At 44.6% G+C, this 13,288-nt stretch overlaps 1 protein-coding gene across 1 annotated transcript; it reads right to left on the bottom strand.

The window, feature by feature from the left end:
* Positions 1 to 10,360: 10,360 nt before the first annotated feature.
* On the bottom strand, positions 10,361 to 12,430 carry NHLRC1 (NHL repeat containing E3 ubiquitin protein ligase 1). Its single transcript, XM_054164021.1, has one exon. It carries the CDS (start codon positions 12,428 to 12,430, stop codon positions 11,093 to 11,095), a length of 1,338 nt encoding a protein of 445 aa, XP_054019996.1. The 3' UTR covers positions 10,361 to 11,092.
* Positions 12,431 to 13,288: the final 858 nt, after the last annotated feature.

The following is a 13,288-nucleotide window of genomic DNA, read 5'->3' as shown; positions in this document are numbered from 1 at the left end:
GTTAACCCCCCTGCACTCAGACTCTCCTTACTCGTTTACTCTCTGCTTTCAAAGAGAAGCTGAACTTTGCTGATTATTCTCTGTGAGATTTGGAACAAGGACTCCGCCCCTGGGAGGCGGAGGAGGGTGGGAAGGGAGGAGTGTATCCCCCAAGCTTGCTTGCTAAGTAAGCTGAACTAGTAATCGTGCTGGCCAAGCCAAAATTTCTCCTTACGCAATTGCAATTAGTAATGCCTGCAAATATATGCTGTAGCCAAATGTGTATTATCTTTCTAACGTGCAGAGAGAAAAAGATCTTGCTTGAAATGGACTAGAAAAGAGAACGGCTTGCACCAGGACATCAGCATATAAGGAAGCCGAGTGAGGCAAAGCCTTGAGAGATCAGGAGGTGGAATTGTGTTTGTTAAAACATACGGAAGTCAGCTCAGCACAGATCTTGGATCCGTCTGCTCTCTACTGAAGTCAACAGGAAGATTCACATTGAGTTCAACAAGTTTCATCAGTTCCTGTATATGTGGAAACAAGTGCTGAAGGTGCTAATTAAAATGCACAACAAGACTCAGGACCTTCTATTTAGAAAACAAAACACCCAATCACTCCCCCACCCACTTCTCCCCAGCCTGAAGAAAGCACACCAAATATCGTCATCTCACAATCAACAACCACAACAACAAAGTATCAGCAGCAGATCACACTCTCATTTTCTCAGATTGAAGGCTGCAAACTAGTGCAGCCACTGGGTGTGCTTTGTTGTTACCTCACTTCAAATGTCATCCTCTTTGATTCATGTCAAAAAGTCTTGCTTTTTACAGGTGTCAAAATGAGAGGAACAGATGGCATACCCAGGCTTCTTGTAGTTTGTCTACAGTAGTGTATGAAAGGGAAATTTAGACCAGTTGGAGGAGTCACCCATTAAATCCGGTACAGGAGGGCATCTGGATCACTGGAAGCAGTCTACTGCTGATGCAGAGAACCACCAAAAAAAAACCCAAGCCAGTGACTCACAAGTTAGTAACTTCTGACAGCTCACATGTCTGTCTCCCAAATGAATTCCCTGAAGGACTGAAGTCCTTTCCCACTATTCATATTGTGAACTTTTCCTAAGTGGCTGGCTTTGGTTTTTACCTCAGGATCACAGGATATTAGGGGCTGGAAGGGGCCTTTGGAGATCTTTGAGTCCAAACCCAATCTCAGTAATATTGACACAATGTCAATATGAGACAAATAACATCATCTGTATTTTAATGATAACACTGTCCAAATACCAAATAGCTTTATGAACATTAGAAAATAAGGGATAAATAGACCTGTAGCTCTAATCTTAGGCCTTGGACAACTTCAATTTCACTTTGCCATACTAGGGAAAAAACAGTGCACTTTCCACCTGGCGTTCCTCCATCTGAAATGCAACAAAAAGTGACTAATTGCCTCACAACCTTAGCAATCTTTTCTCACAGTCTTCTTGGAACCTAGCATCTACTCTGAGTCCCTACCATGATGAAAACAACATAACTTTCTTGAACTGATGGCTAAGACTAATAACTAATCCTCTTCAGGCTATGCAAAAGTAGCTCAAGTGTTTGTTGACAGCTTTGTTGTTGACAGCTTTGTTGTTGACAGTCCAGAGTGAGTCTTACCCCAGATTGCTGTTTACTGAGCAACCACATATTCCAAAAAGGAAGTGTGGTACTGATCCACTTAGTCTGATGGAGTCTTCTGAAATAGGAAATCGTTCAGTATACTACAAAAAAATAAATAAGAAAAGCTAAGCCATTACAGTTGTTTCAAAAGATTTCTGATCTTGAAAGAAAGTCATAGCTAGTTACAATATGGGCAACGTGGGCAGGGCTTCCAGAACAGGAAAAAACCAAAACAGCATTTCCAGAAATTGTCATAACAAAGTCTGCTGCAAAGACTTCTCCAAGGTCAACCTCTGCACTAGCCTGAATCTACCTGACTTCAAGCCCTGTCCTGCAGTGTTCATTTATGTGGCCAATTCCATTTGCATTACTCATGACTGCACAATAAACTATTTATGACTGAGCAAGCCTCAACTCAAGCAAGTCACTTTGAGGAATATTAAGAGTAGAAAAACACTAATACACGTATTTGAAATATTTATGGCTCCATAATGTCATGCTGTAAGTTGGGTGGAAGTTGGTGCAGAACTCACTGAAGAGCTCTATTTCCTACCTAATTAAAGACAATGACAAATAAGGGAGCCAGGCACATCCTTCTCATATGAAAATGCTTATATATTTTTAATACTCAATCTGTCTGACTCTTTTTAATAGATTAATTTATAAAGTATATCTCTAATGACATTATATTTCTTCTCACATTAGCTCCTTGGTCTGTGATAGCAGGAAGACACAATTGTCCTTTGTTTCTTACTCTCAATATAGGCCAGTAGTTATTAAATGCTGGTTAATGCTGGTTAAATTTCATAGTCCGTGTTATTCAGTAAATAATGTTAGGTGAGCATTAATACTTGGTCTATTTCTGTTTGGAACAGAAAACAGTAAATGAGTTACCTCTTCTGATTGTGTAGGTGTCCTGGTCTGAGTTAGAACAGAACTAATTCTGTTTAGTGATTTGACTTTTCAGCTCAGTCTGTTCTAAGTAACTGCATTTTCTGCAGTTAATGGCATGTTTTCACGGTGTCTACTTCTAGCAGTGGTTAACACTCAGTGTTTCTGGTTTCCAGCCCTAACCCTTGACAGTAGATGTGAAAGTTGTTTTAAGATCATCCTCTTTGCATTAGAAGCTTTAGAAGCAAGCTTTGTTAAAGGCCCTATTTTCTGTTTAGTATTTTATATCTTCAGTTTTCTCAAAATAAACTCTTTCATTAGAGTGTTTTAAATGGTGGAATCAGTATTTCCTGACCACCAATATTTTCCTGATTACAAAAAATAACCAATATTGACAGATTGCATTGGGTTGGAAGGGAACCTCAAAGGTCATCTTGTCCAGTTGCCCTGCAGTGAGGAGGGACACCTCTAACTAGATCAGGTTGCCCAGGGCCACATTGAGTCTGACCTTGAATGTCTCCAGGGATGGGGCCTCAACCACATCTCTGGGAAACCTTTTCCAGTATATTATCAATTTTATTGTAAAGAAAATCCTTATGTCTGACCTAAATCCACCCTGCTCCAGTTTAAAACCATTGCCCCTTGTCCTATCACCACAAACCCTTCTAAACAGTCCTTCCCCAGCCTTATTGTGCACCAAGTCTTCATATCCCACAGTTTTTTGTTACAAATACAGATCTAACAAATCACTCCCCTAAGGATTAGCATCTGAAAAGCACCTAGTTGTGGCTGGGAAATCTTTCAAGTGTGGGTTACTCCCCAGGCAGAGGTCAATACAAATCAAGACTCAACTGCCCTTATTATCTTGTCTGTTGTCCAGGCTGAAATGCTGCACCTATTAAGAATGCATTCCCTCTGCTGCAACGATGGCTGTGAACTCTGCTCTGACCTGGTGGTGTTCATCCTCTGCTTAAGCAACAGATGCTTTAAATTATTTTTTTCTTCTTTTTTTTTCCCAAGCTTTCCTCCTTTCTATCTTGAACATGAAATAAGTAACTTGATTGCTACAATGGGGGCTTTATAGCAGTACACCTTAGAACATTTGAGAACTCTGAAACCACACACCTTTGTGGAGCGCATTGGAAGTGAATATCTAAGGATACAATGTGGTTTAGAAAAGTAGTAATTTCCATTATTTGTAGGAAACATCAAAGGAATTAGTAATAAGATCATTGGTCACCATTGTGGAGTGGTCGCTGGGTGATCTCAGGACCAGCAAGTCCTGTTAAGTGCTGTGGACTAGACTGGGCTAGATCGAGCAGAAGGCAGCTTTTCAGGTAACCCGCAGGCAGGTCCCAGTGCACGGATGCGGCAGGAGCCAGCAGGTCTCGCAAGTGAGGCTGATGTGGCCACAAGGGGGCGTTTCTAGCACCCGGTGGGCTATTTAAACACCGCTTCCAGCAACATGCACTTACCACTGTGTAGCGGTCCCCACACGCTCTCAGGTCCTGAGAGGAATGGCTGAGGCAGCTGGGGTTGTCCAGTCTGGAGAAAAGGAGGATGAGGGAAGACCTTATTGCTCTCTACAACTACCTGAAAGGATGCTGGAGTGAGGAGGTGGACAGCCTCTTCTCCTTGGTGGCAAGTACAGGACTAGAGGAAATCGTGCAAGTTGCACCAGGGGAGGTTTAGGCTGGATATTAGGAAATATTTCTTACTTAAAGGGTTATCAAACATTGGAATGGTCTGCCTAAGGCAGTGGTGGAGTTATCATCCCTGGAGATATTTAAATGGTGTGTGGACCTGATGCTTAGGGAAATGGTTTAGGGGTGACCTTCCAGTGCTGTGTCAAAGGCTGGACTAGATGATCTTGAAAGGCTCTTCTAACCACAGATATTCTGTGATTCTGTGAAAATGTCAAATATTCTTCCAAAATTAAGATGGCAACTCTCAGACAAGAAGATAATTAAACACAGACTCACAGACTCTTCTTGTTTCATTAAGGCAGCAAGTTGTAATGGGAAGTCTCAGATCTAGTCTCAAGTCTGCCAAAGGCTTTCCTTCATTCTCAGCTCTATTGCCTGCATGACATTTTTGTCGTGCTTGTGTATTGGGTTTGGCTGAGCTGGAGTTAATTCTCCTCAAAGCATCTTTCTAGTGCTGTGTTTTGCAGTGCTGTAGTTGATAACACACCAGTGTTTTGGCTACTGCTGAACAAGCATCCAGGCTGTGCTTTTCCAACACTTCCCTGCCCCAAGAGATCTTGGCGAGATCTTGGGAGGAGACACAGCTGAGCCAGCTGACCCAATCTGAAGCCAAACTAGCTGACCCAATCTTGTCAAAGGGATATTCCATGCCATATGACATCAGCTCAGATATAAGAGCAAAATGAAAGAAGGAAGTGTGAGGATATTTGTCCTGTCCTCCAGAGGAACTGCTACGCGTAGAACCCTGCTTCCCAGAAGTCACTGACCACTGTGTGCCGATGGGAAGTAGACAGTAACATCTCTCTTTGCTTTCACTTCCATGTGTGGTCTATTGCTTGTGCTTATCATTATTATTAAATTGCTTCTGTCTTATACTGGCTTTTGTTATGTTTTTCCCTGTCCATCTAAGAAGGGGAGTGATAGAGCGGCTTTGGTGGGCACTTGGCCTGCAGCCAGGGCCACACCACCAGTTTGCCTCAAAGAGGCTAGGGCATCAGGTTAAAAAATATCTGTGTATCTCTTGGAAGGCAATGGTGAGAAAAATCATCTGCTCATCAAGAACCTCTCAGTGTTAGACAGCTTTGAAGCTGTCCAGGAGAATCAGATAGGTTATACTAAGGAAGCACTCTAGAGACAGTCTGTATGCTTATGCTGTAGTATCAAACAGAAACATGTTATTACTAGCACATTTAGTTGTGATAATGAAGTGGAAACTGTAATGTGGAACAGAGGCATGGTCAATGCTCACTTTGATGGAGAAACACAGAACTGGCACTTGCCCCCCGACCAATGTATCACCCATGGCAGTACATGGGAAAAAGAAAAGTGCTTTCTTTGGGCCTTTGGTTTGATACATTTCAAGTTTAAAGATTACCTGTTTTGTACATTTGGAATTGTAATATGTAGGCAATTATAATAATTCCTTGTCACTTTCTGGAACACAAAGGGTTTGCTGAAGAGGAATCAAGCAGACACTACATGTTCTCAGTTCATCTCCAGCAGGGCTGAGCCAACCTTCTGCCCAGTGATGGCTGGGCACTGCATGCCTTATTTCAGGTCTGCCTGGCCTTTGCAGTCTGTGACCGCAGGTGTGACATGCCGAATGTTGAATTCATTCAGCAGTTTCTAAGTCTGCACAAACCCATTTCAGACAGTAATCTCTGCTTTGTTTCCAGAGCTGCCTTTGTGCCTTCCTGCTGTCTCCACAGCCTTCACATTAGGTTAAAGCAAGGTCAGGAGAAAGCTCCCTTGTTGCTGGGGGCTCTACACTCCACCTGGAAGATGCTCTGTTCAGATGGATGCACTTTTGGACACAGATGGCCATACCAAGAGAGCCTGCTGCATCAAATGAGCTGGCAACTCAGGCAGCAATTGCTGGGGTTGGAAAGAGCCAATCAAGAAGCTGCATGACAGACCTGACAAGAAGGTTACAAAAGGCAACCTCTTGTGAGTCATTTTTCTCTAGACTTTTTTAGAGTAGGACAGCAGATCCTATACTGAAGCTTTGGGTGTACCTACAGGGGAACTGAAGGCAACAAGGGGAGAAAAGCTTATTAGCAGTAAATTTAAACTGTCTACACAAGGGCTACAGCAGGCACTTGCTGCTTTTTTAATGACCTGTTGCTTTTCCTGACATGCCTCAATGAAGGCTGAGGTTAGAACCCATTTGCAAAACCTGTGTATTTTTGCTTTAGTTCTATTATCCTCCCGTGGAAGCAAGCTGTGACTCGCAGGTGACTTGTAAACTACAAGGATAAGCTTCTGAGCAGAGTCAGAAAAAAGACCCCAAACACTGAAGTAAATGAAGGCAAATTCCCCCTGTGCCAGGTGCAACAGTACCCCTTGCCCTGTTGCAACAGGCCCTGCTAAAATGGTTGGCCTCATCTTTATTATAGGCGCTCTTTAAGCACCGGAAGGCAGCAGTAAGGTCTACCCTGAGCCTGCACTGCCTGCTTTATTCCTTAACACTGTAAACACAGCCTGGTACATTTATACACAGCGACAGCAACCCGAGATCGAGGTTTAAAAATAAACCAAGAGGACTTGCAGTGTGTGTGCACAACAGACATACCAATCTAGCAGGGGCTGCATAGAGGACATTAGGGGAACACTGTCTGTTGTATTTGTTTGGTTTTAATCCAAATTGTTAGAGCATGAGGTGCAGAGGGTTGTTCCAAGTTTAGCTTAGGTTCTTTAAAATAAAGCAAAACAAAACGGAAAGAAATGCAACAGTAACTATCACTGAACTCTGGAGAAGGCTCCAGGGAGATGTTATTGCAGCTCCTCAGTATTTAAATGGGACCTATAAGAAAGATGGGAACAGACTTTTTAGCAGGTTCTGTTGAAACAGGACAGGAGGTGATGGTTTTAAACTAAAAGGGCAAAGACTTAGACTAGATCTAAGGAAGAAAATTCTTACAATGAGGATGGTGAAACACTGGCACAAGTTGCCCAGAGAGGTGGTAGATTCCTCATCACTGGAAAAATTCCAGATCAGGTTAGACGTGGCTCTGAGCAACCTGATCTAGTTGAAGATGTGTCTGCTGACTGCAGGAGGGGGGGACCAGATGACCTTTAAATCTCCCTTCCAACCCAAGCCAATCTATGAAGCAATCAGACACAATCCCATGTTACTTTCTATATGAAATGGCTCTTTTCCAAAGGTAAGCACACATATCACTGTCCCCATTTTGAGCACATCCGGGCACATGCCAACACCATCACCCACCTATTCAGGTGTGGGCCCCTCGCCCTTTGCCATCCCTGTCTCAAAACACAAGTTTTTGCCCTTTTGAAATCCCAGACTAAATTCCAACAGAGCAGTATGCATTCTCTGAGCCTTTGGAAAGCAGATGGCATAAAGGTATCATCCTGAAGGCAGCAGATACCTGCAGTAGCTATGGGGAAAATGTGCATATATGTGGAACAAAATAGAGGCAAGAGTGAGCAAAAATGCCAAAGGCTTTTTAGTTTGTTATCTACATGTTGGTGGATCTGTCTCCCATTCTCTCTTAAATTTCAGGTTTACTGCTGCATTTTCCACATTCTCAATTCCTTGACATGTTTCTCAATTTAGGCCTTGTAATGGATGGAGTTGAAACTGTTATTCACACCATGCTGCAGTCATGCCAGCTTCAACAAATGAAAGTGCTAGCTGGAACAAAGTACTATGGGGCTTGAAGTTCAGATTGCAACGTGGGAGGCTTCTTGTTCTGGTTGCTGGTTCTGAGTTCTTGGGTGTGGGCTTTTTTCTGTAGGCATGTCAGTGGAATGGGTGGGAGTTGGGTAGCTGCTGGTTTTGGTTTTCTGCGCTAGTCATATACCAAAGGAGACTATCCTGGTTTGAGTTAGAACAGAACTAATTCTCACCAGTGATTTGACTTTTCAGCTCAGTCTCTTCAAAGTAACAGCACTTTCTGCAGTTAACAGCATGTTTTCACAGACAGTGTCTGCTTCTAGCAGTGGTAATGCTGATGTTTAGAATTAGTACCAAGGATTGGTGGCCAGACCAAGGCCATTGCTAAATCTTGTGCACCACGTTGGGATTCAGGAAGTAAAAGGCTGCACCTGCAGGGAAACACAGACAGGGCACATGATCCTAAACTGACCAACATGAGATTCCATCCCATGTATGTGATACTCAGTATAAAGCTGAGGGATCATGAGGGATGAGCTCCTCTTCTTCACTGGCTGGTGTCCAAGGAGAACTCTGTCCCTTCTGCTTTCAATCCTGATCCATGTGCTGCTGAATCCAGTTTCAGAATCCAGCTCCTGAACATGGTTCCCATCTGCCACTGAGTCTAGACTGGGTCCTCCCCAGCGCCTACCCCCACAGCATTAGTGGTGACAGAGAAGTAATTGCCATCAGAGGGGTTGGGTTCAATGTTGGATTTGTACATATTTCTATCTACTTCATTTTGTGGTTATTGTTTCATTAACAATATTTTCTTTTATTTTCCAATCCCTTATTCCTTTTCTTTTGCCTTCTGGGAAGGGAAAGAAATTAACAGAGAGTACCTATCACTCGTTTAGTGGCCAGCCAGGCCCTATCCTTTGACAGATATGAGTAGACTCAGCAATAATATGAGTTTTAGTAGATTCAAAAAAAGCACCAGTCAAATAGTTAAATTCAGCATTTCAGCTACTGGGAAGTAGCCTACGTGGCAGTAGGTGCTAGGAAACTTGCCCAACTGTGAGCTCAGTAGCAAACCCAAGCTCAGGGAGCACACAATGATTTGAGAAGATAAAAGCTCACAGCCTACAGTTCTGAGGAAGCACTACCATGATAAACTATTAATGAGTACAGAACCAGTGGTATTGCATGCATTTTGAAACAGAGCAGCTCCCCAAAGGCACTGTTATCTGATTGGGTTTATATTCCTCAAAGATAAACATTTCCTTGGAGCCTAGAAATGAGTATGTAATCCAGGGGAACTGCTTCACTAGTAAATTTCCTTCCTAACCCTTCAAGCGTGCTCCTGCTCAGGGCTGTATACCTATTGCATAATAGCCAAGGATTACTTCTGGTCCCACCAAAGGCTTTGCAGTGTAACCTGGCAGTGGAGAAGGCTAGAAAAGACCAAACATGTGAGCCCAAATATTTTTCAATAGCAACAAATGACCCTACAAACACTTTATAGCAGGATATCTTCAGTTAAAAAAACCCACCAACCAACCAAAACAACCAAACAAAATCCAAACCACCTGCAAGGCAACTGCAAGGAGAAACTGGATTGTAACATCAAAACCCATGATACAAAGATTTGAGGAGCTGTCATTACATTATTCAACATAGGTGTAAGCAAATCACACTTTATTGGCAGGCCATTGTTGAATTAACCTTTACAAACACCTGCATTTAATAGATTTGGGTTGTTTATATAAATTTTTGCATAGGCTAGATTAATAAACTGTCTGAATTAGAGGGCCAAACTGCTCCAGTTTAAACTATATGCCCTGAAGTCAGACCAAAAGTGTGATTAAAGATTTACAGTTAGAAAGATTGCCTGAGAATTTAAAATTATGTTAATTCATATTAATGGTTTCAGTGACTAAATAAATTACCTCAAAAGTTTGATGCCATTTTTACCTATTTGTATCTACTTCAAAGAGCATTTACATCTAACTTCCTCCTAATGCTGAACTGCTTAAGTAATCATTTTAGCAGCAGGTAAATGCCTAAAAATTCATCAGTGACTTCTAGTGGGGGTGTTAAAACCTTCTCCAGGCAAGTCAGATATACCTTAATTTCCACAATGCAGTAAGGCCACAGAACTTCTGTCCACAGTGAAACTGTTTTCAGGGAAATATAAACCAATCTAAATCTCCTGTGTGTTCACAATTGAAAGAAATCTCATTTGGAAGCTAAAAAAAGAAAATGAGGCTTACATCTCCCTTTCTCTATTACTTCTCACCAACATTTCAGTTTTCAGTTGAATCTTGGACGTCGGTGTGAAACAGTACCATATTAACGACAAGATAGAGGCAGGCAGTATCAGAAACTCCCAAACATAGCTGTGTTAGAAGCAAGGCCAACTCCATTTTATATATGCAGAAGTATTTGTGGTCTAAACACTACTTCAAGGGGTTTTTAGGGAAAGCTGTCCATAATAGTGACCACACACCAAATTTCTCTCTAGATAAAGGCACAGACTTGTGTATTATACAGGAAGATCAAGTGCTACAGTACAACCCTAATAAAGCTGGAAATAAACTAGTAGAGAGAAGAGTGCTCCCAGAATTGTGTTTCCTTGGTATAGAGAAAATAGGCTTTGAGCACCAATTTACTTCATACAACTCATCAGTGGCAGCTCCTCCATTGCAATGATCTTAGCTGGATTCAGGTGGTGTTGAACTGAAGTTTCCATTTCTCCTATCATTTTGTCAAACCAGTCTCCTTCCTCATGCAGAAATCCCAGAAACAGAAACTCTGTCCCTCTCATGAGTGTATCTGTGCTTAATAATAATGAAAACTACCTGCTGGAAACATAAACAAATGATGCATCACTTGCTTTCCTAGGCTCTGGTCTTTGATTGTTCCATTCCAATTGTCACTGTTATTACTTGTCAAAAAGTACCAAACCCATTTGGTTGTCAAGGTATGGAATAGTTTTTAAATGCCAGATAATTAGTTTGATTGATTCACTGTTGACTACAGCCTGCAATGGCCAAGTTTTCTCCCCCAGACAGGCGAGGGATTCCAACATAAGTTCTGCAGGAAGCATGCGTTGGTCGAAGATGACACTTTTACTTCAAGACCAGAAAATGCCTCCTCCCTACACACTTACTACCTTCAGAACTTTGCTTTATGGTCAAAAGCAGCTTGAACATGTAGCAGCATGCATCTAAACCCATTCAAGTGGAGCTATATATTTTTACTGAATGATCCCCACTGTCTAAAACAATGAGGGAATTGTTTGCCATGTAAGTCAGTCCCATGGGATAAGAAAGCCCATGGCTAATTAGAGGGTTAAAGATGGGAAACTCCTCAGGTTTCCCTAAGCATATTATGGCCTGGCTACAGACATCCGTTACTATAATACGATCCTCCTTGTCAAATGCCACTGCTGTAGCATATATTCTGGAGGGGAAAACAAGGCTCAGACCAAAGTTATCCATTTGGCCAATGAGATCCATCTCTGCACTGAGTATCTTCACTCGGGTGCTGTTGTTGTCCAGTCCTCGAGCTTTCAGGTGCTCTATTACCACCACAGCACCTGAGGTCTGGGAGACTGCAACCCCTCTTGGACTGATCAGCTGAGACAGGATCATCTGACACTTCTTTAATTTCCCCTTCTTGAAGTCAGCCGTCAAGCGGTAGAGAGCACCTGCCTCCGAGTCGGTCAGGATTACTTCACTCTCAGGGGTGGCATCCAAACCCCAGGGCAACGAGAAACCTTCCCGAACAGCCAGGACGCCCCTTCCGTCAAAATCAAAGGCCTTCACAGAGTGGTCCCCACCATCGGTGACCACCACGTGCCCGTCCGACGTGATCGTCACATCGAGCGGGTACTTGATATCGTTGTCCGCAACCCCCCGCTCCCCAAACCGCTGCAGACAGGATCCGCTCGGGCTCAAGACGTGGATTCTCTTCTTGCCGTCGTGCGCCACTGCCAGGCGCCCCGACCTCCGGCAGGCCGCCAGCCCCGTGGGGTTGACCAGTGACCCCCAGCCCCCCAGGGTCTGCCGCAGCCCGAGGCCCGCGGGAGCCGGCCCGGCCGCCCTTCCAGCACTCCTCCCCAAGGCGAAGGAGATGCTGCTGCACTCGGGGCCCAGGACCTCCAACAGCTGCAGCAGCGGCAGGCAGTCGCTGGTCTCGGAGGAGCCGCAGGCCCGCCGGCAGAAGGGGCACTCCAACCGCCGGCTCTCGGCGCCTCCCAAAGCCCACACGCAGCCCTGGCACAGGACATGCCCGCAGGGCAGGTTCCGCGGCCTCCGCTGCCCGCCGGGGCCGTACCGCTCGAAGCACACCCGACATTCCAGCAGGCTCAGCTCCGCCTCGTCCTCCGATGCCATCCCCGCCGTGCTGAGGCGGCTGAGGCGAGGCGGCAACGGAAGGATGAGCTGAGGCGAGGCAAGGCGGACAGGGCGCCCTCTGTGGGCGAGCTGAGGCGCAACGGCGAGGCCCGCGGGGCGGAGCGATGCTGCCGGTGGGCGGCTGCTGGTGGCTGCTACTGCAGCCACCGGCAGCATCGCTCCGCCCCGCGGGCCGCGCCAGTCCGCCCTTCTGAACCGCCCTGCCTCGTCGGCGGGCAAGAAACCTTTAAAGTTCACCTAGTCCAACGCCCCCCGTGAAGTCAGCAGACGCACCTTCAACTAGATCAGGCTGCTAGGAGAGCCAAATCACCTGACCTGAAATGTTTCCCAGGGACGGGGCTTCTACAGTCTCTATGGGCAACCTGTGTCAGTGTCTCACCACAAAATCACACAATTGTTAGGGTTGGAAGAGATCTCAAGGATCATCTAGTTCCAACCTCTCCCTGCCATGGGCAGGGGACACCTCACATTAGATCAGGTTGCCCAGAGCCACATCCAGCCTGGCCTTAAAAACTTCCAGGGACAAGGCTTCCGTCACCTCCCTCAGCAACCTGTTCCAATGTCTTACCACACTCACTGTAATTAAATTTCTTTCTTATATCTAGTCTGAATCCACACTATTTTAATCTAAAATCATCAGCCCTTGTCCTGTCACTAAATTCCCTGATAAAGAGTCCCTCCTTACCTTTCTTGAAGGCCACAATAAGGTCTCCCCAGAGCCTTCTCTTCTCTGGGCTGAACAAACCCAACTCTCTCAGCCTGTCCTCATAGAAGAGATGCTTCAGCCGCTGGATGATCTTTGTGTCAGAGACATCTTACACATCCTAAAATGGCTCATCTGAGAAGTGCTGTTGTTCTTCACAGGTTGTCACATACCTGGGAATCCTGTGCTGGACATCACTGAGCATGCAGCAGCCCCATGACTGGCACCTGGCCTTTTGCAGCTATTGTGTATCTGCAAGCCTCAGATAAACTTCAGCAGCTCTCACACTACAATTGGAAAAAAATTCTGGG

Source organism: Dryobates pubescens, chromosome 9 (assembly GCF_014839835.1).
Source record: "Dryobates pubescens isolate bDryPub1 chromosome 9, bDryPub1.pri, whole genome shotgun sequence".
In the NCBI taxonomy this organism is placed as follows: domain Eukaryota; kingdom Metazoa; phylum Chordata; class Aves; order Piciformes; family Picidae; genus Dryobates; species Dryobates pubescens.
Note: the sequence above shows the minus strand (reverse complement) of the source record. Positions and strands in the feature narration are given on the sequence as shown.